General features: G+C 53.5%; 1 protein-coding gene and 1 long non-coding RNA gene across 2 annotated transcripts in view; one reads left to right on the top strand and one right to left on the bottom strand.

The window, feature by feature from the left end:
- Nucleotides 1–6,568, top strand: part of RNFT2 (ring finger protein, transmembrane 2) — a 25,945-nt gene extending 19,377 nt beyond the window's left edge. The window contains exons 9-11 of the mRNA XM_039561032.1: nt 2,030–2,095; nt 3,031–3,132; nt 4,030–6,568. Coding sequence (XP_039416966.1) covers nt 2,030–2,095; nt 3,031–3,132; nt 4,030–4,164 — 303 coding nt within the window. The 3' untranslated portion in view covers nt 4,165–6,568. The remainder of the gene's footprint in view (nt 1–2,029; nt 2,096–3,030; nt 3,133–4,029) is intronic.
- LOC120410837 lies at nt 5,735–21,733 on the bottom strand. Its single transcript, XR_005603178.1, has 2 exons — nt 20,936–21,733; nt 5,735–10,860 (listed from the first exon to the last, which is right to left on the bottom strand). It is a non-coding gene; the product is annotated as an uncharacterized LOC120410837 (long non-coding RNA).

The raw sequence follows: 21,733 nt of genomic DNA, 5'->3' as shown, positions 1-21,733 counted from the left end.
ACCTGGAAAAGGGATGCAGTTCCACATGCCATTTCTACACCTGGAGAAGCCCTCAGAGGGGGAAGATGCTGGTGGGGACTTCTGCTCCTTGGAGCAAGGGAAGCCAAGCTCAAAACTACAGCTGACAGGGCAAGGGCCTCCCCAGCCAGGGTCAGACACAGTCCAACAACTGCAGGGCAGAGCCACAGCAATGAGGCAGGCTCAGGGTGAGGAGTCACTCCAGGTGCTGGGGTGGCCAGAGCAGTGGGGTCTGGAGCAAGGCACAGCCAAACTGGACACCAGTACTTTCAGAGCCCAGCTCAACCATGAGCTGAGACTTCCAGGGCTGAGCTTAAATAGAGCTGCTGGGCCCAGGGGTTGGCTGTGGGAGGAGAGCCCAGGTGAGGCTCCTCAGGCCCTGGCACAGGTGGGAGCAGTTCCTTAGGGGTTAACTTGATGTTTCTGTCCTGTGAAGCCTTTATAGGGAGTGTCAGGGTGATCTAGATTGGAAAAGCAGCTTCATTTTGGACAGTTTGTGTCCAGGTTAGGCTTAGCCCTCTGCACACCAAGACTTCACTTGGAAGCGAGAGGAAAGGGGGAGCACCCTCTCCAAGTGCAGAGTGTGGAGCACTGGGTGTGCCCATCCCATTTACAGTCACCAGAGCTACAGCTCCAATTCCTTGCCTGAGATACTGAAAATATCCCCAGAGGAGTCCACATTAGCAAAGCCACAAACCACATTAGAAAAACCACAGAAGCCAATTTGGCACTGAGAGCTTCTGTGCTCCTGGAAGAAATCCAGGGCTCGGCTGAGGCTGTGTCCCCTTCCCCTGCACAAAGGGCAGGAGCACTTCCAAGAGGTTGCATGGAGCTGCTGGGAGCTGTGGTGATGGTTCCACATGGACTGTGTAGCCATGAACCTCCGGTTTTGGAGGAGAAGTCCCAGGTGTTCACAAGTAGAGCATCCAGGTTGTGTTTTTTCCCTGTCCTGAGCAGAAGCACTCCCTGTGAGTAACGCAGTTGTAAAATAATGGCTGGTGTAGCAAAAGGCAGGGCATGGGCAAGAAATGGGTGTTGGACCTCTGAAACACGCAGAGGGAAAGAAATGAGAGGGGAATATGGGCTGGGAGAGAGGAGACATTGGAGCAAAGGCATTGGAGTCACACTGTAAGCAAAGCAACCAGGAAAATCTGGGAATTGCACTGTGGAAAAGGGCTGATCCCCATCCTCGTCAGGTGATGGAACGTCTGAGGCAGTGGGCAGCCTCAAGTGGTGGCTGCTGAGTGGAAGCATTACTGGAAGGACCCTGGGAGCCCTCTCTGTGCTGACTGGAAGCATTATTGGTGCCTTCATTTGCTTCCACATCCATTGCAGGATGATCTCATTGGCATTCCCTGCAGTGAGCCCACTTAATCACCAAAAATCATAAACAACAGAAAGCCAACTGCAGCTCTCTGTGCCTTTGCAGTGCTGCTCCAGCTCTGCACCTGCAGCATCACAGCCTCCCCTGCCCTCAGGTGACAGACAAAGCTCCTGCTGGGCCACCAGCCCCAGCTGATGCAGGGCTGTTCCTTGCACTGGTACTTTCCACATCTTGTTTAGTTCAGTGTCTTTCCCTGTGCTCTGCCAGCAGATAGGGAAGATAAAGACGATGGAGTGGATTAGGTTTCCAAACTGTTTTCCCCTGGTTTTTTTACCTTTCTGCTTTCCCGTTCCCTCCTCTTTCCTATGGGAACGGGTCCATCTTAGCCCTTCCCTACTCAGTGGGGTGGACAATTGTCCCCAGCACAGCCTGGTGCCAGCCTCTCTTTGTGTCCTGTAAAGTCCCCAGTTTGCAGTCAGCTGCTCCCAAAGCTTTTCTGGCCACCCTTCCCCACTGTCAATTCCCATTTACTACATATTTCATGATCACCATGAAATCTTTTTTGGCACAATTGTTACTTTTTTCCCTCTGAGTATCCATTTGGAGAGAGTTTGCCGAGTTTCTGGACTCACACCCGCACACAGAGGTTTTGTGAAAATGATCTAAAATGGGATGTCTTTTTTGCAGTCTTTTGACATTTGTGGCCGTGTGGGAAGTGTCAGGAAGGCACTGAAGGTCCTTTGCACCCCCCAGGTAAGGAGTTAAATGGAGAGGAGCAGTCTCAGGGGTGGAACCTTGTCCCTGCTGGATGATAAAATTGAAACTTGCTCCGTGTATCAGGACTACAGAGTGAAAACAAAGCTGCTCCATGGCTGGACAAGCTGGGGGCTCCTGGAAGGGATGTCAGGAACCTTTTCTGACATCTGCCCTGCCCCAGCTGTGGTGAGAAATTGTTCCTGTTCTGTCTGATTGGAAGCTCTGTGTAACAGGGATTAATCCAACTGCAAGGAGCTAACAAAACTCTGTAGTGCCAAGTGTGGGAAGGACTTTGTGGCGCCTGGTGTGCAGTGCCGTTGACACACGAATTATCCCAGGCACTGCATTCCACAGGGCTGATATTTAGATCTGCTGCCGTGACTTACATTTTAAAAGGGTAAAATCAAAGACTGTAGAGGAAAAGAACCTCATCAAAGTTTGCTGGAGCTTATCTTGCTTATTCCCTGGGCTTGGGCTGGTCATTTTCCCTCAGCAGGTTTCTCTTTCCCCTAAATCTGTTACAGGGAGAAAAGCAATATTTACCTCCCCTGTATCTAAAGAGAAAGTGGGCAGCCTGTGGGTGCTGCTGCTGTTACTCTTTCTTCTATTGTCTACTCGCTAATAATAATACCTCCCCCCATCTAAACACCCCTGCAAATGATGCTGAATTAATGCTCTCAGCTCCCTGTTGAGCTCATTAAATTCCGTTATCCTTGCTGTGCGAGTGGAGGCCCTAAAAGATGGAGTCAGCTCGAGGGGAAAAGCAAACAGGGAGCACAGAGCTCCAGACTCCCCCTGTGCCCCTTCCCCAAAGAGCGACACGACTCCGGTGTCCTTGTGGGGAGTCTGGGGGTGAAGAGCAGTGTCTCTGTGCACATTTACCCTTCCAATCCTTTGACGTGGGTTTTTTTTTCCCCTCCTCTCCCTGACAGACCTATGGAGTCCGTGCCACCAGCCAGCAGTGCAGTGAGGCAGGAGACATCTGTGCCATTTGCCAGGCAGAGTTCAGGGAACCTCTGATCCTTATGTGCCAGGTAAGACCCCAAAACTCCCCTGCTGGCATTCCTTCAGTGAACTCCTGCAGTGGGGAGAGGCACAGCCAGCCTGGGAACTTGTGAAGTCATTTGCTGGGTCTTGATCCAGCTCCTGGTGGATATTTATTGCCCTGGATAACCCCTGGATCATGGCAGCTGAGCCACTCTTGGGGTGACCGTGGCTGTGGGATGGACAGAGCCTTGTGGGGCAGGGACTGGAATGGGCAGTGCAGATCCTGGGTCTAGAGTGAGCAGAGTTTTACCTGCCCCTTGGGGAGGCTGGGTAGCTTTAATACTCCCTTTTGATAACAGGGTTATCAAATTAAAGCCATCCTGTGCATCAAAGGTGCCTCTTAGCCTGTGAACATCTGTACAGATGTTTCCGAGCTGGAAGGCCCAGAGAAGCTGCTTTGGGATCTGCTTGGCAGAGCTGGGATTCTGAGGAGTGACTTCACATGTGTGGAGGAGTTCTCAGCTTCTCACAGCTCCTCATGTTCCCTCCTTGCCCTTTTCCTGTCCTTCCAGTCTGGGACTGCATGGTGTGTGCTGGAGAGAATCCGGGGAGGGGTCAGTGCAGAAATGAGAGGAGGAGATAAGGGGTGAAAACTGACATTTGTGGAAAAGGGGAAACTGGGAGCAGAATAAAGCAAATGCAAGGAGCAGGGGGAAGAGAGGAGTTGTTGGAGCTCAGTAAGGACTTCAATAACTCAGGGAACTGAGGATGGAAATGTGGTAGAGGAAACCCTGTCAGCCCAGGTGTTGTAGGCCTTTGGAGTGTTTCTTTCTAGTGCTATTATTACATACCAGCAATAAACCATCAGCTTTGGCAAACTGGGGGTTGTGTCCCACGTCCTGTGGCTCCCTCCCTGCTGCTGCTGACAGTCCCTCTGTCCCCAGCACGTGTTCTGTGAGGAGTGCCTGTGCCTGTGGTTCGACCGGGAGAAGACGTGTCCCCTGTGCCGCTCGGTCACCGTGGAGACCCTGCGCTGCTGGAAGGACGGCACCACCTCTGCCCACTTCCAGGTGTACTGACAGCAGGACAGCTCACCAGGGCACAGAGCAGGAACAGCTGGAAAACCCCAGGATCCTGTGCCCCTGTTTAGTCGCCTGTGGTTTTGTTTCAATCTTTCTTCCAGCTCTGAGCCAACAGAACAATTGTGACTGGCCAGAAACTTTACCCTCAAAGGCAGGGAAGGTGTGGGTTGTGTTATGGCAAACTCCAGGACGTTTCTGGAGCTTACACGGTTATAAAGTGTTTGGGATGTTTCCTATTTGCCTGTCCTTTTAGTATGGACAAACACTGCGTGTCCAGGGCAGGGGAGCTGTGACTGCACGTGCTGAACAAAGCTGTGCTCTGGCTGAGGAGCTTCACTTTACCTGGCCCTGCATTCCCTGAATCCATAACTTTACAGAATTACACAGCACCTCTGAGAACTCTTCCCAAGCAGTGCTTCAGAACCTCATGTCCAAAGTTTCAGTTGGAGAACTGTCATTTCCCAGCTGTTTTTCCAATTGATTCCACAAATGGCACATGCTGTCACCTTAAGAAAATCACAGGGAACTTGGGAAGGACCACACCAGTGAAGCTGGAAATGACACTTCCTTTCCCTGGGAATGTTTTTCCTCTTTAATTTTCATGATGAGACTCCTGATTTCCCAGTCTCTGGGGAGAGCAGCGGAAGGTTAAACTCAAGTTGGGTTTGTCTGCGTGGAAATCCAGCTCCTGACCAAGAGCATTTCACAAGCTTAGGGTCTCTGCCCTGTGCTCCTCAGCCAGGACCTGCCTGGGTTCTCCAGGGAAAACCAGAACCTTGAGCTTCAGCAGGAGCTCCTGGAGGGAGGTCCCTGACGGGAATTAACCCCATCCCTGTGGCCGAGGTCTCTGCTGAGGTTCTCCAGCAGCACAAGCCCTCAGAAGGAGCTGCTGTTTGTTCTGGAGCTTTCCTGTCCCCAGACGACCTCTGCTCCCACCCCTTTGGAACAGCAGCATCTTCCCAGCTCATTGCCATGGAAATGGCTCAAGGTGACAGCCCCACCTGAGCCATCAGCGGGAAGAGGTTCCTGGGGGAATGAGGCTGAGTCTGTGCTGATGGAAACTCCACAGGGGAAGGATTAAAGCAAACGGGAGCTGATGGGAACAGGATTAAGGCTCCACATTTCTTTGGAAATACCAGTTCAGTGTGGCTGAGGAGGAATGGTGAGAGGCAGAGCATGAGCTGGGGAAAATCCAAATCTGGCTTGGGAGGTTCAGGGAAGCAGAGGAGGAGAAGCTTTACTTTCCAAAACAAAGCGATGTCAAATCCTTGTCAAATGCATCCTGTGGAAGTGGAGAACTAAGCCAAGGAATCTCATTGCTCTCTGCAATGGGAATAGCTTCCCTCATCTTTGGGATGGGGGAGAGAGTTCAGAAAGGCAGAAAGCAAGGGTTTCATTGGGCATAAAAATATGATGTGTGATAGCCTGGAATATGCACCAGGAAAAGGGGAAATGAGGATTCCATGGGCAGGGAGTTTCTGAAAGGCTTCAGTGTCACTTTGCAGTGCCAATGAACCAAGGATTTGTGTTCCTGCTTTCAAACTGTTTGAAAAGCTACTTCTCATTCTGAATTTTTTTCCAAAATGCTCCTGGAAAATGTGTTTGGAGAGTGTAGGAAAAGGTCAGTAGGAGCCCAGCTCTACAGAGAGCGTGGGATACACTGCTTCAGAATCAGTGCTTTATTTGGTGATAAGGCAGGAAACCAAAGGGAAAGGTTGGGTTTGCATTCTTAAAGTTTTGGGGTTTTTTGGGAGGATGGTCCTACCTTCTCCTGGAACATGACACTTGGACCAGAAAACATCCCAGGGGAACTTCCATTCCAGTGACAGCTGCTGGGAGCCTGTTGATTTCCATGGGAAAGCAGGGAAGGCTGGGGAAGGAAGTTCCTCTGAGAGAGGAAATAAAACCCGGAGCCTTTTTTTGCCATTGAACAGTTATTTTTCTTTTTTTTTAATAAATTCCTTATAAATATGTACAAAGAGTCTCAGCATATGAAATTCCTTTTACAAAAGAGAGAAGCCCCATCCAGCCAGGGCCAGGAGCCTCCTGGAGCTCCAGGAACTCCAAGCACAGGCCCTGCCCTTGCTTTGGTGAGGGGGAAACCTGCACAGTGACCCTGCTGGAGTTAATCCCAGTGGTACTGGATCAGCAAAATGCCAGGAACTGGGCATTCCCTGCCTGCCATTCCCTTAGCAACGCCCCGGGAGAGACTGGGGAATTCGCAGTGGCCTCAGGACTAACGAGGACAGACGGGGAGGGTTTTGTGATAAGCTGTGGTGAATGACTGGAAAAGGGGTGCTGTAAAAACCCAGGGAATTAAATCCCACTGCAGCTGGGTTTGCTCTGCTTGGTGCCACCTGTAACTACTGATGGAGTAACTAATAAAGGTGTAACTAATAAAGGTGTAAGTAATAATGGCCATTTAATCCTCAGATGCTTTCAGTGAATATTTATCAAGCTCCAAAGTCACTCCCTGTAAATATTGAAAACCTTGGGAAATTCAAGCACTCCCGTAATTTCCACGGGGTGGACACTGAAGTCACATCAAAATTCACTCCTGTACTCAAATATTGTCAGGGAAAAATATTCACCTGTTTGTATTCTGTGGTGTAGAAACCCAAGGCAGGAGCAGCAGGTGAGGATCCCTCCCCTCCTCTCAGACTGCCTGGGCCTAAGGGAGCCCAATTCCCATGGTATTTACAGTTCCCTCAGCCCCTGGATCTGGAATTGGCATGGCCAGAGTCTCCTCACCGGTTGTGATGAGATGGAAAGTTCAGCTCACACACATCAAAGTTACACAAGAATGAGGCTGAGTTTGATGCCTGGATTGAAAATCAAATTTGCTGGGAGCAAACTGGCTCCAAGGAAAGTTGTGAACCTGCCGGGGAGCTGGGATACAGCCAGGAGGGCTGGACAGGGACAACAGTGTGTGTCCAGGGTTTGATGTGGAGCCTCAAGTTCTGTTCTATACATCCCAGGCTCCTGTTGAGATCAGGGACAGATGCTGTGTAGGAGAATTGAGTATTAAGGCAGATGTGCTATCCTGTCCTCATCAGGGCCATTTTCACAGGGCAGTGCAGTTTTCCAGCTGGGAAGTGCCTCATTCCATGCTGTCTGTGGACAGACACTGCACCAGTTTAACCAGTTCAGTATGTGATGAATTTCAATAGCAGGAACTGCTTCTGCTCACGCTGAGGGTTTAAAACCTTTATAACTTCACTGTGATATGGAAACAAAAACTCACAAATCAGATGAAATTGAGTCAAGGAGTGTTTGGGATTTAAGGGAACTGCTTTAGCAATGGGCTTGGCTCAAAGAGGAATTCCTGCCTCCCTGCTCTGAAGCAGGAGCGGGATGGGATTCTCACCCCTCCCCACTGGCAGCTCCCTGGTTTGGGTGATTTGCTGGATGTTTGCCTTGGGTGCTGCCCCTCCTGGGCACACCGGGGTGTGTGGCAGGAGGCCTGGTCCCATTCCACGCTTCTTTACCTGTGGAAAATAATTCTAAGGGGGAAGAGGGAGGAATGTGGAGCTCATGGGCCAAACCCTGCCCTGGTGTAACCCAGGAGTCGCTGGTGCAGCCCAGAGTTCACCTGGCCAAAGGAGCTGTGTGAGCAGGTGGCAGGGGAGCTGATCAGCAGCCCACACCAGGCTGCTTTTACCTTGGAATATGGAATTCCAGGTTGTGCTGGGAGCTGTCTCGGCAGAGAACTGCTTTAAAAATTCATGAAGACTTCCCTGCCAGCTGTGCTGTGCGCAGACCATGAGCTCATAACTGCGCTCTCCTCGCTGCTGAAACCTGAGAGGGCTCTGTTTTCCCGTCTGGAGAGCACTCCCCAGCCTTCCCAGCTGACCAAACCCAGGGATTGCTTGGCTGCTGTGAGAAAACAAAAGGGCCAGAGGGGAACTGTGCCGGTTTCCTGCCCACAGGACGGAACAGGGAATTTCCAGGGAGTTCACAGCACCCTTCCCTTTCCATGCAAACACCAACCAGGGGCAAAGCAGATCTTGTAGAAAGGATAAAACCACCCCTTGTCAAAAATGGAGGCGTTCAAGGATAGCAATTACACCACAAAACGTAAGGCTTTGACAAATCCGTACCCTCGAGTAAGGAATTCCAGTTCTGTACAGGGAATTCTGGCTACAAAAGAACTTCACCCTCGGCTCATGCGAAACATCCGGTTTGGAACTACAGAAGTGAAGAAAACCAGGAACAAAGCAGGATTTGGGGTACCAGACCTGCTCTGGTTTCCACGTGGGAAGCACCACAGATGTTCCAAGCTGGGCAGGACAAGTCTTTAACATTTTTTGCTGACTGTTTGGAGCCCCTGAGGAGAGCAATCCCCTGGGAGCTCTGAGGTTTAGGAATTTTTACAGACAAGCCTGTCCACGGAGGGTTGGGACTGAGGGAGGTCAGCCAATCCCTGCACTGGGGCTGATCACAGATTTGAGGGCTCTCCCGAGGTGGGGCCTCAATGGCAAGGACAGAACTTCCTTTCCTTTTCCTTGGCTGTGCTGTTCCAAGGGAATTGAAACACTGGGAGCAGCCCCCAACAGCCAGGACAGCAGGAGAGCCAAGGGCAGTGCCAGCCGTGTGCACAGGGCAAATGGAATAATGCCTATTCCAGGTGAGAAGTTTATTACATTCAGAGCTGATAGAGGTGAGGAATCTGTGGCAGAGCCTCTGAGGGATGTGACCCAGCCCCGGGCCTGTCCCAGGCCTGGGGAGGATGTGCAGGGCAGAGCTGCAGGGGGTGTCCCCTAGAGCCAAGTGTCACATCCGTGGTTCCTGTTCAAGTGGGACTGGTGCGGTTCCATACACACAATTTCACTCCCACACTCCAGGGATTTCCAGAAACTGGTTTTTTTAAGGCTCTGCCCGGCACTGGCAGCACTGCTGGGATCAGCTGAGGCTCCTCCTTTTGTTAGAAGAATTTGTCCTTGTTTCTGTAGGAGACTGAGCTGGGATGGGGTTCAGGATGCTGAGGATTACTGAGCATCAGGCCAAACATGGCAGGAAAACGTTTCACTAGTCCCTGTGGCTCTGAGACCATCCCAGGGGTATGGACAGACAAACTACACGGAGCTACACCACCCCTCCCAACACTGCACATCACCTACGGCAGGGCAAGGTTCTTCCCTAGGAACAATCTGCTCTTCCAGCAGAGCCCTTGCTGCTGTTTGGGAATGGACTCGGATCAATAACACCCAGGAAAATGTGTGCAGGGGCTCCAAACACTGCGGTGAATATTTGATAAAGGGAGAATTTAGCTTTCAGATTGCTTAGAAACATTTCTTCTGCAGCACTGGCAAATGCAGGGTCTGACTGGACACAGCGGCCACTCGGCTTCTTCCTGGGCTGGGCTCGGGGAGGGGGAAGTATTTTTAAAAGACAAGGAGCCAAATTTCCTTTAGAAATCGGGTTCTGACATTCCTTTATGCCTTTGAAAATGCCCTCCCTGCCATGGCAGGGTCGATTTTCTGGTGCAAATATCTGAAGGTAGGAAAAATGTTTCTAAAAAACTGTGCACAGTCACTGCTGTATGTGGAAGGTACCCGAAATCTGACAGGTAGTTTTGGCTGCAAGGAAAAAAGTGCTCAGTACTAGACTGAAAAAAGCCCTTTGACTTCTAAGGCCAAGTTCTCCTGTTATCCCCTGCTCTAGTGATCAGTCTGGATAAGAGTTCTCTTCCCTGGTTCACAGGATTTGGGACTGAATAAATCACCATGCAGGAGAATTCCCAGCTCTGGAGCTGTAGGAAGTGCTGCTCTAGCAGACTTTGATGTGCACACTGCAGTGGAAAGGGCTCTGTGTCCTTTCCACCTCAGTGCCTGCTGCTTCCCAAGCTCCACACTGTCAAAATAAAAAGAAAACTGCTCCAAAGAAAAGGAGTTTTATAAAGTTCTGGGGTAGATTATTTGTTTTGTCTTAGTTTCTGCAGAGATTGAAAGAAAGAAAAAAAATAGCACCTTCTCAACAAGTCTTATTTTTTGCTATCTTGTGTATAAATATCAATAACCAAAATAGATCTTTCCTTGTCCCACGTTTCAGAACATCCTCTTGGGGAAACTGTAGCACCACAGAGAGGCAGTTTAGCCCCAGACAAATATTAAATGTAGCACCAGAGAAACTAAAGTCATAGGAAAGCTGCTCTCCCCTGGTGCCAGAGCATGAATATTTACACACACAAACTGCTGTCCGAGCTGCTCCGCACCCGCTCCCCGCCATGCCTGGGCCATGCCCTCGCTGCAGCACGTTTGGAATTCTCAGGATTACTAATCTGGGTGTAGAGATTCCTCCTCATCCTGCTGCATAAATGGGGCAGCAGGGCAGTGGGTGGTGTCCAGCAGGGCCAGCAGCAGTGCCAAGGCTCGGCCTGCAGGAGCAGGGCTGCTCACAGCAGCGATCTACAGGGAATGTCGCTTACGCTCTCGACAAGGCATGCACGCGTCCACGTCTGCATACACAGGGTTACATTCTTCTATATATAAGCAGGTTTTGTGTCTCTGGTTTGCTGCTGGGCCCTTGAACAGCTCCTTCCGGGCAAATCCTCCTTCTCATGTCGCCCAAAGCACTTCCAGCATCTCCCACTTCTTTCTTTCTCTCCACTCTTCACAGCTGCTGCTCAGGCTCTGGATTCCCTGGAGGAAAAGGGGAAACAATTTTCTCCAAGGGCACAGGGTTTGCTCCAGCCTAAGAAAGCAAAAGAATGGGGTTGGGTGTTAATTATGTTGATGCACTGGGTACAGTAAAAGCTTCTTTTAAATTTATGCTTGAACCCTCCTACTAAATTTGCGGACAAGAAGAGGTGTGGAATTTATGGGGAGGATGCTTTGTGGCTCAGACAGGAGATGATGCCTTTGGCCCTGGGTACTGCAGATTTCTGGGAGTTCTCCTCCTTGCAAGGCTCCTTTTGGCTGCTCCATCTTCATTTACATCACGTTAACAAAAATGTGAACTTTTAGGGAAGCCATTAAATTTGTTCCAGGTAGGCAGTGGGGTGCATGGAATATCACAGGAGACTGGAAGAACTCACTCATTCCTGGCTCTGCCACTGATTAGATTTGTGGCCTTGGGCAAACCACTGCTTTCAGTTCTGCTGGAAAATGAGGGCACTAATAACTTCTTTGCCTCACAGGTGGGCTGCGAGCCTTAATTAATAAAGTGCTCAGAGAAAGGCACCCATCTAGGTGCAAATTAGCAGAAGAGGTGCCCAAGGGGCATCTGCTACGAAATTCCCATTTCCCAGCATTTAGCCCCCAGTTTGTTGACAGCAGCCCTTGCTGGGGCAGATCCCATGGATGTCTCATTGGCAGGCTGGGACAATGAGTGATCCTATAAAACCCTGCACAGAGAAATCTCCACTGGCTGCTGGGATGAGGTGACTTCACCGGCTGGGAGAGGGGAGGGGGAGCCACTGACGGTGCAACTGCAGCAGCCATGAAGGCACAGCGTAATCAGGGCTGGCAAACAGCTCTGGGGCAGATCCTGAGCTGCCTTACTCCGGAATCCCTTCCCTTCCTGCTGTTCTGGTCATGCCAGCGGGAAGGTGGCAGGAGGCAGCCTTGGAATGAGCTGAACCTCCAGGGAACGAGGTGAATTCTGGTGCTGCCACAGACTCTGAGCAGAATCACAGAGTATCCCAAGTGCGAGTGTGATGATCCACAAGGATCATCAGTCCAACTCCTGACTCCAGGACACCCCAGTAATCCCACCCTGTTGCCCAAATGCAGCCTTGGGGCTGTGACCTTTCCCTGTTCCAGCCACCTGGAATGTCTCTGGTTCCTCGGCAGAAGACTGAACCACGACTGCTTTATCCCAATTCCTGCCAGCTGCACACAGGATGTGGCAATTCCAGCCTCTCCCTCCCTCATTCCTAGCCTTGCTTTCTAGTTTCAAGGAACCTGAAGCAACAGTGGGAATAGCTGGAAGGAGGAAGGCTGGGGTGAATCATCCACAGGTGAAGCACATTTCCAGTCTGGCCGTGATCAAGACTGTCAGCCAGCCCCATCCCAGCGCTGCTGCAGCTCCGTGCTCCATCTCCTACATCTCACCTGCCCTCTGGAAGTACCACAGTATCCTAGAGGGGTTTAGCAGAGCTGCTTGGCTTTTTTGGCAGAAGGTAAACAGGAGAGGTGTTTGCTGTGTGAGAAGGGACAAACACAGCTACACAAAACCAGCAGCTGGGCTCAGAGTCACTGCAGAGCTGTCAGGGACAGCCCGGGGCTTGCAATGCGCCCCTGCTCAGCCTCCGGAGCTGCACGCCCGGGACGCAGCCCTTCCTGTATCCCTCACCAGCTTAGGGACAGGCACACAGCACCACGGGTTTCTCCAGACCTGGGAAACACCACGAGAAGAGGATTGGGGCACCTGCACTCCCCACACGATGCCAGAATTCCCCAGAGCAGGGCACAGCCGGGGCTGTGAGTGTGGCATTGTACAAAGCAGGAGGATGTGGCTGCCACCACTCCAGAGGTGAGATATTTACTCAAGTTACACTGGAATAAAGAGTTCAGGAGTTGATTAAAGGATTTCCTCAGCAGCAAAACCATTTAATCCTTATTTATTATTTCTCTTGTAGCAGCACCTCCAACTGCCAAGCTCTGAACCCTTGTCCTGCTGTGCCACCCATGGCCGGCTACAGATCATCTGTGGTGTCACCGTATTTTACAAACTGTCTCTCTGTGTCACTTAACGTATAGAAAATCTATAAAAACCTGTAAAAGTTGATAAATCCTAGAACATCTTGAACTCCAAGTGATAAATCTGCTCCAGGGCAGGCAAAGAGCTCAGCACAATGTTTATGCATCTCACAAGCCCCATTCTAAGGGCTTAAATGGCTCTTAAGTTTTGCATCAGCCTCGTGCTGGCCTTCTGCAGGAAGGTGAATTTCATGGAAAGAATAAAAGAGAACCCCAGAATCCTGGCCCTGAGCCCATCTCTCAATAAACCAATTTTGAATATCCTAGGCTGTGTTAAAGCCACTTCTGGGTGCATATTGGCTGCATTGCCAGTATCTGACTCATTAATGGAATATACTTTGAGCCAATTCTGATCTCATTTACAGCACCGTAAATCCAGGGCAACCCAATTGACTCCAGTGGAGTTACTCCAAATTTCCCACAATAGGCACTCAGCAGACAGAGCAAAATTTGGTACTTTGGGTCTGAAAAAGGCTGAGGAAAGCCAAACTACATCCCATTTGTCCTGGGGTGGATAGTAAGTTGGAAAGAGAGCCAGCATATCCCTTCTGCAGAGCTGCTGAAAAATTGATTATTTTATGTGTCATTCTTAAAAGGCTGAAACTTTGGGGAAAACTGTCCACAACTATCAACATTTTAATTTACTCATAAAATAAAAGGAATTATGGCTGAGTTCCTATAAAACTGCAGTGTCTATTGGAAACATGGATGGAAGTGATAAGAAAAAATTCATTTCCTTTGAAATTTTTTCATGGGAACTGACATTCCCTTTGGTGATGTACCCCTCTCTGCCTGGGCATTTAGGGAGAGGCAGATTTTGCTCAGATTGTTGCTCTCAACCATTGCACAAATGGAGCAATAAGGTTATGAGACAACAAATCCCTTTGGTTGCTAAACCACCTCAGCCAACCTCGCCACATGCCGGTGCTTTAACACACACAGGCAGCCTTACTTCCCAATTATCTGGAATTCTCCAGCCTTATCCCACAGCTCGCTAAGCTGGCGTTTACCAAAAAAAAACAAGCTGCTTTCCTCATGGATGCTGAGTGGGATGGGCATGAAATGACTCAGGTAGGGGGTCCTGCATCTCATCTCAGCACTTCTCTGACTGATCTTTATTCAGGGAGATGAGGAGGAGAAGCCACCTTTGGGCAGCACCTGCACAAAGCCAGAGCAGAGTTTGAGCTCCCGGCTCCAGCAGCAGCTGGAAAAAGGAGTTCTACTCACGGCTACTGTGTCAGCATGGAACTGCTCCATTTAAAGGGATTACACGGGCCACTCACTTGGCACACGTCCCACTGCTAATAAACTGAATAACAGTTATTGATATATTGAAAGGGAAAAATACATCCAGGGGCTTGCATCGCTGAGGGCACGCTGGAGGCAGGGACAAAACGAGGCACAATCGCTTCCGTCCTCACGCAGCAGCAGCTTAATGAGGGAACAAGGGCTGGGCAAGAGCCCTGTCAAATTCCCAAGCAGCCCCATCCGTGTACACTCACACTTCATTAGCATCTCCGCGGGAGATGGAAGGGGAACTTGGAAGACCAAAAAACAATTAGGAGGGGGTTCAAGAGTACTAGGGAAGAACTGGGAAGAACGGTGTGTCTGGGAGATGTTCACTCAGAAAGACCAGGGAACCCAGACAGTACAAAAATACATTGGGGCTCCAATCCTCCCACAGAGACTGTCCGGCTTGGCCACGGTCCGTCCACCTGTGGAATGAGCCATTTCTGGGCTGCTGTTTGCTTGTGCAAACTCTGCTGCTTGTTTATCAGGAGAGTTAACGTTGCAGGTTTTCTTTATGCAATTTAACTGTCAGGCTGGGGCGAGGGTGGCGGGGACCTTTGGCTTTTTTGAGCAGGATGCTTGCCACTGGGAAGGGCTGGCTTTTTTCTCATCCAGGAGGATAAACAACAGAGCCTGCCTCTTTGTTTGAGGGACACACACGGGGTGCACGAGGCTGGATGTTTGTCCTGGTGCAGAACCAGCTCTCTGCATCTCCACTGCCTCTGGTCCTTCGTTTGCTCTGCTCTCCTGCACAGCTCAGTGGGACACCTCCAGAAATCTTATCAACCCAGTTTTAATACAGATAATTAACTGCACTGAGACTTTGGACAGAGTGGCTCTGCATGAACCTCGCAGCAAACAGTGGGGGGAATTCCTGGCAACACAGTGGGCACGGAACCAGGCTGGTGGAGCTGGCAGGGACAAGTAGGGTTTGATTTTAATACACTGCCACTCCTGAACTAACAGAGCGCAATACAAGTGACACTGTATGCCAAACTGGCACCTGACAACTATACTTCATGCCCTGGTTGGATGTTTCAAGGTGATGTCAGATTACATATCACAAAACTGCCAGTTGCAAAGCATCCATCCCCAAATCCCAAGCACGGTCCACAGATGCAAGTTGGTCACACGCAGCGGCCCTAATCCTGCTCTCACTGGCATCACCCAGGGCTGTGAGAGCAGGAGAGGTTCCCTGGAGCACAGGATTATTCCCTGAGCTGTGCTGTTGTGTGAAGCCACACGGAGCTGAGGGAACAAGCACCAACCTTCTGCCTCAGAAGCAGTACGTACACTCACGGCATTCTGCCTCTTGAAAAAGCAGGAGGGGAACTCAAGGAATAACCCAAGCTGAAACTGGCCTTTTCCTCTTTTCTCCATTCCTTCTGCAACCACCAGATCACGAGACAAAGGCTGACTCTGCAGGGCACTCATTAACTGTACAAGTTACTCTCCTCTTGCCAGCCCTTCCATGAAATCCCAAGATCACAAGTGTTTAGAGGCTGGGCTTCCCAGCTTGTTGCAGGACAATGTTATTGTCACTGCAGAGTTCTCTGAGGATGGCAGAAAAATGCCTGTTTTGTTCAGAAATACTCTGCTGGGGTAATCAAATACTGTCTTACCTCATCTGCAAGGCTAACCCAGCTTGCTGCACTATCACTGGGGCTCCGAGACTCTGCAGACAGTCAGAAACCTCCACTGATGGGAGCAAATTACTACTCAGGATGAAAAGATTATTAATGGCCAGAATAACCCAGGAACTGAGGTGTAGATGACATAGTTAATTATTCTGAGCTTGCATTATATTTTCATCTGCAGCTTGGTCACTTGTGCCTTAGAAGCGTGGCAGGAGTGGGACAGGTTGCACACAGGGACAGCCAGGAGAGCGTCACCAGCCTGTTCATCCCCACACCTCGCACCTTTATCCCTGAAACTGCTTCCTATCACACACCGGGAGCTCCCCTTCAGCCTGACATTTGTATTTGTGTCCAAGAGCATCTGGAGGCAGCTCAGCACCTCCTGTCTGTGGCAGCCCTTGAAGCTGCGGGCACGAGGTGCTGCCCATGGAATTCGCCTCGGAGGCGCCCGGGATAAGCTTGGCTTTTCCACAGCCTCTCATCAAAGCCATTTATAAGCAACTGGTGGGCAGAAATTGAAGTGAGGACTCCAGGATCAACAGCAGAAGAGATTGGGGAAAAGAATAGTGTCTGCCCAATAAACCTTCACAAAAATTAAGACTCCAAACAGCTTTGGCCTCGTGGGATTGCCAGGAAGTCTGGGCTGAGTGTGTGCATGGATCACCAGGGCCAGCTAACAGGCTCCCTCTGCCAGCCCTGCTCACCTGCCACCTTCTCTGCTTGGGATGGAGTCCCAGACTGGGCAGGGAGGAAATTCCCTGGCTTGGTAGAAAGGAAAGGACATTTGAGACATTAGATAAGGGAGATCACTGCAGTTCCCCCTTGGATTTCACCTCTGAGCTCAGAGAGGCCAGCAAGCCAGACGGGTGGGTTTGCTTCCAAACACTGGAACCAAACTTGCCACAAACTGATGGGGAGGGAGAGACGTGTTTGCTCTGCTCCTGACCACAGTCCCACACCACTGACACCACCTCTGAGAGCTTTGCTGGACACAGCCCTGCAGGCACCATCCAGTGCCTGCTTTTATAGAAATTGAGACTTTGATTCATCAAAACCCCGCAGTTTTGCTCTGGTTTTGTTTCAAAGAAAGCTTTCCAAAGGTGACCAGAGGAACCTCCCGCCAGACACAGCAGTTGTGGCTCAGATGGATGACAACAATGCCCCCCCCCCCAGTGCACAAACACACAGTGCAAACACACAGACCTGCTGGAAAACCTCATTTTTAAACTCTCTGATAACCCTACTTCCCCTCCACACTACCCTATCCAAGCTGGTGGGAAACCAGTGCACAGTGAAAAGTTAGACATGCACTGAAATTGTTCCCTGAACACAGAGAGACACGGGAGGGGGTGTTTATGATGCAATTTAAAGCACCCAAAAGAGGAACCCATGCTCCTTAAGTCTGTGGTGACAAATCCACGACTCGAAGAGCACTCCAGAGCACCCAAAATGCCTGAGATGACCCCATGTATGCTCAGTATCCCTGAGTGTTCCCAGGGCTGAGGATGCAGAGCTGTCGCCACAAGCCCCGGCGCTGTCACCAGGATGACAACAACGAAGGTTACAGGACCAGAAATGTCCTGGTTCCCTGCTGCTCGTTTGTTCAGTGGCTCTGGAGCACAGAACCAGCAGTAACTGGGCTTGGGGGCTTTTCCTGGCCACTGGCTTGGCACCCACCTCGGGGAGAACCCCCAGCAGTGGGCAAGGCATTATCCAAAACACAGAGCCAATGTCTCAGGCTGCCCCACTGCAAAGTCCAGTGGGGACATTCCACTACCCAGTGACTTTAGTGATGGGTGCCCCACAGCACCCGTGGGTCTAAAGCTCACCAGGGAATGGCAGGACGCAGGGAAAGTTCCTCCACGCAAAAGAGGGCTGGAGGTCTGGGAGGCACGGGTGCGCGGGGCATCCTCCAGCTCCCGGGACCGGCAGCTGGGGCAACACGGACCTGTTCGGATCCTCCCCCCGCGCCGCTGCCGGGCATGCAGCTGAAACTGCCCCACGAGAGCACAAAGTGGCGCGGGCGGAGGGAAGCCACAGGCGTGGAAGCCGTGAAAGTTTGGGGAAGGGGAAAGAGGGTTGTTTGGAGAGTCCTGGGGAGAGGGAAAGTGGGGATGGAGGGGATAGGGGGGAGAGGGGAGAGCGACAGGTCGGTGCGACCTGGCACCGGCAGTCCAGGGAGAGGAGGAGAGAGGGAAAGGAGATGAAGAGGGATAGGATAAGGAAAAGGGATGGGTGCGACCCGGCAGCGCCCGTACGAGCAGCCCGTGGCTCGGTGCGCTGCCGCGATCAGCCCCCGCAGCCCGGCGCGGCGCGGGTACCGCGGACAGCGCGCTCCGCCGGGCCGGACCGAGCCGAGCCCCCCGCGCCCGCTGCCGCCGCCCGTCCCGACCCCCCGCCGCACCGAGCCGAGCCCCGTCGGCCGTCCCGTCCCGCGCCCACCTGTTGCGCGTCCCGCCTGCTCCCCGCTCCGTCCAGCGCCCCTCTCCCTAGAGGCTCCTCCTGCGGATCAGCCAGGCCAGCGCGGCCGCGGGCGTGAGCGCGCAGAGCAGCCCCGCCACGGCGGCCAGGCGGCGGGCGGCCGAGGGGCCGCGGCCCCGCGCCTTGCGCCGCTGCTCCAGCTCATCGCCCAGGCGGCGCAGGCGGGCGGCGACCCGGCGGGCGGCGGCCTCGGGCCGGGCGGCGCGGCCGGGGCCGCAGGGGCTGCAGGGCGCGGGGGGGCCGCGCAGCGCGCACGGGCACATGGCTGCGTCCGCTCGCCGCCGAGCCCGCCGAGTGTGCGGCGGGCGGGACGCGGGCGGGACACGGGGGGGACGGGGGGTTACATCATCCCCCGCGGGGCGGTGCTCGGCCGCGGGCGGAGAGGGGGGAGCGAGGAGACGGCGCGGGGAAGGGGGGCGGGGGGGGGGGACAGCGGTGGTGTGGTGGGACTTTCTGGTGTCCAGCGGTGGTGTGGGAGTTCAGTGCGACGGCAGAGGGATGGGGGGTAGGGCGGGCATGGAGGGGACAGTGTGGGGATGGAGGGACAGCACAGGGATGCAGATGACGGTGTGGGGATGGAAGGACTTGGGGGAGTGGGGGGAACAGTGCTTGCGTTGGGACATTCTGGTATCCAGGGATGGGGTGGGAGTTCAACGGGACAGCGTGGGAATGGATGGATGGATGGATGGATGGACGGACGGATGGACGGATGGATGGACGGCCAGTGTGGGGATGGAGGGGACCGCACGGGGCTGCAGGACCGCTGTGGGGATGTAATGACAGTGTGGGACAGGCAGTGGAGGGAACAGTGGTGGGACGATGTGGTGGGACATTCTGGAAGCCAGGCTGGGAGTACGATGGGACAGCATAGGAATGGGGGGAGAGCATGGGGATGGAGGGGACAATATGGGATAGAGGGGACAGTGGGGGAAGGTGGGACAGAGGGGACAGTGTGGGGATGGAGGGACAGTTTGAGGATAGAGAGGACAGCGTGGAATAGAGGGGACAGCATGTGGATAGAGGGACACTTTGGGGACAGAGGGGAAGTGTGAGGAAGGTGGGCCAGTGTGGGATAGAGGGGATAGCATGGGGATGGAGGGGACAGTGTGGGGATAGAGGGACAGTGTGGGGACAGAGGGGACTGAGGGACAGAGGGGACAGTGTGGGGACAGAGGGACAGTTCGAGGCTGCAGATGACTGTGGGCTGGAGGAGGGGACAGCGAGGAGATGCAGGGGGGCAGTGAGGGGATTACACAGAGCCGGAGCCGATTTCATCACCCTCAGCATTACGGATTCGGATCACATTTCGGGTGGCCGAGGCAGGAGCGCACAGCCCCCGGCACTGACCCGGGGCACACGGGCCCTCCCCAGCTGCCAGGGCACAGGAGCAGGGCTGGCACCCCCGGGCAGGGCTCCCCACCACACGCCAGCCCTGGGTGGACACGGGGGGCTCCCCGTGGGGCAGGAATCACCCCAAACTGCCCTGTTTCCCCCCCTGCATTGCAGAGAAGCTGCTGGGAACCTCCTGGCAAATCATCCCGGTATTTCAAAGGGGTCCAGGGAGACCCTCCTCTTTCTTCCCAGCCCATCCACCCTCCCTGGAGCAGCCCCACATCCCGCTGCAGGGCCAGCTCCTGCTCTGCAATCCCTCCCTTGGCAGGGCTCACCAGCATGTGCACCCCAGGGAGACCCCTCATCTAAGTCCCTCCAAGTGATTGCTTTACAGGGAAAACAAATCATAGTCACAGACTGGTCTGGCCTGGAAGGGACCTTAAACATCATCCCATCCCACCCCCTGCCATGGGCAGGGACACCTTCCACTGTCCCAGGCTGCTCCAAGCCCTGGCCAGCCTGGCTTTGGACACTGCCAGGGATCCAGGGGCAGCCACAGCTGCTCTGGGAATTCCACCCCAGCCCCTCCCCACCCTCCCAGGGAACAATTCCTTCACAATATCCCATCCAGCCCTGCCCTCTGGCACTGGGAAGCCATTCCCTGTATCCTGCCCCTGCAGTTCCTTGTCCCCAGTCCCTCTCCAGCTCTCTTGGAGCCCCTTTAGGCCCTGCAAGGGGCTCTGAGCTCTCCCTGGAGCCTTCTCTTCTCCAGGTGAACACCCCCAGCTCTCCCAGCCTGGCTCCAGAGCAGAGGGGCTCCAGCCCTCGGAGCATCTCCTCCTCTGGTCTCACTCCAGCAGCTCCACGTAATTCTGATGTTGGGGACCTCAGGGCTGCGGCAGCTCTGCAGGTGGGGTCTCACCTGAGCGGGGCAGAGGGGCAGAATCCCCCCCTCCCCTGCTGCCCACACTGGGAGATCAGCCCACGACAGGGGGGTTTGGGGTCCCAGCACACACGGCCAAGATATGGCCAGCCCTCACCCACCTGTCTTTTGCAGGGTTTCTACATACAGGACCTCCTCCCCTAAACGAGGTAGTTTGGGTTCTCCCTGGACACCCGTTCATGTTCATTAAGTTGGGTTTTATAAACAGCACAGGCAGCAACAAGCTGCAGAGGAGAGAAACCAGCAAGTGGCCAGTGAGGAAGGTAGAGGTGGACACCAGGGCAGGGGTACAACTGCACAAGCTGCTGCTGAGAGCAAGGGCTGTGTTTTACAAGCTGTTTTAGAAGGACCGGCTGTTTGGCTTACACCAACACATCACTTACCTATTTTATTTCCTCGAGGGCTCCACAGGAATCATGCTGAAGACTTGAATACTCATGGCCTCCCTGCTCCCCTGGGCAATTGGACTGGCTGAAGCTGAAGAATCTCCACAGCCGCGGTTCAGCATCATTTGAAACGCAGCCTTTGAGCACCAAGGTGTGTTGATACTGGAGAGGAGTTGAGCCAACTTCATGTCCTCCCCAAAACGCCACCAAAGTGGCAGCTCTCGGCCTGTGGTGGCTGCAGGACGTGGGTGTGATTCAAGCAGCAAAACACCTTCCCAGCGGGTGTGGTGGGCACGGCAGCGGTGGGGCCACCCCTGCCCACCAGCTCGGCTTCAGATTTGGCCAAGAGAAAGGAAAAAAAGGTCTAAGCGGGGTACATCGGCCACCCAGAGCGGCCACTTCCATGGGCAACAACCCTCCCGTGGGAGCGGCTTCTTCCCGCCGGACCGGCCATGGCTGTGAGGGGGCTGAGGGCTCCCAGCGGGGCTCTGGGTGCCCAGCGGGACCCTGCCCTCACCCTGGCCACGGCTGAGGGGGCTCTGGGTGCCCAGCGGGACCCTGCCCTCACCCTGGCCACGGCTGAGGGGGCTGAGGGCTCCCAGCAGAACCCAGACCCTAGACCCACCCTGCCGTCGCCGCGGCCTCGCTCGGCCGCCCGCGGCTCTCCAGAGCCAGGCCGGGCCCTTCGACCGCCATCGCGGTCCTCGTGTGGGGACCACAAAATGACGGCCGCGGCCCCAAGGCCAGCTTCATCGCCGGCCCCGGCCCCAGCCCCGGCCCCGGTCCCGGCGGCGG

This window comes from Corvus cornix, chromosome 15 (genome assembly GCF_000738735.6).
Source record: "Corvus cornix cornix isolate S_Up_H32 chromosome 15, ASM73873v5, whole genome shotgun sequence".
NCBI lineage: Eukaryota > Metazoa > Chordata > Aves > Passeriformes > Corvidae > Corvus > Corvus cornix.
This window is presented reverse-complemented; position numbering and strand designations above follow the sequence as displayed.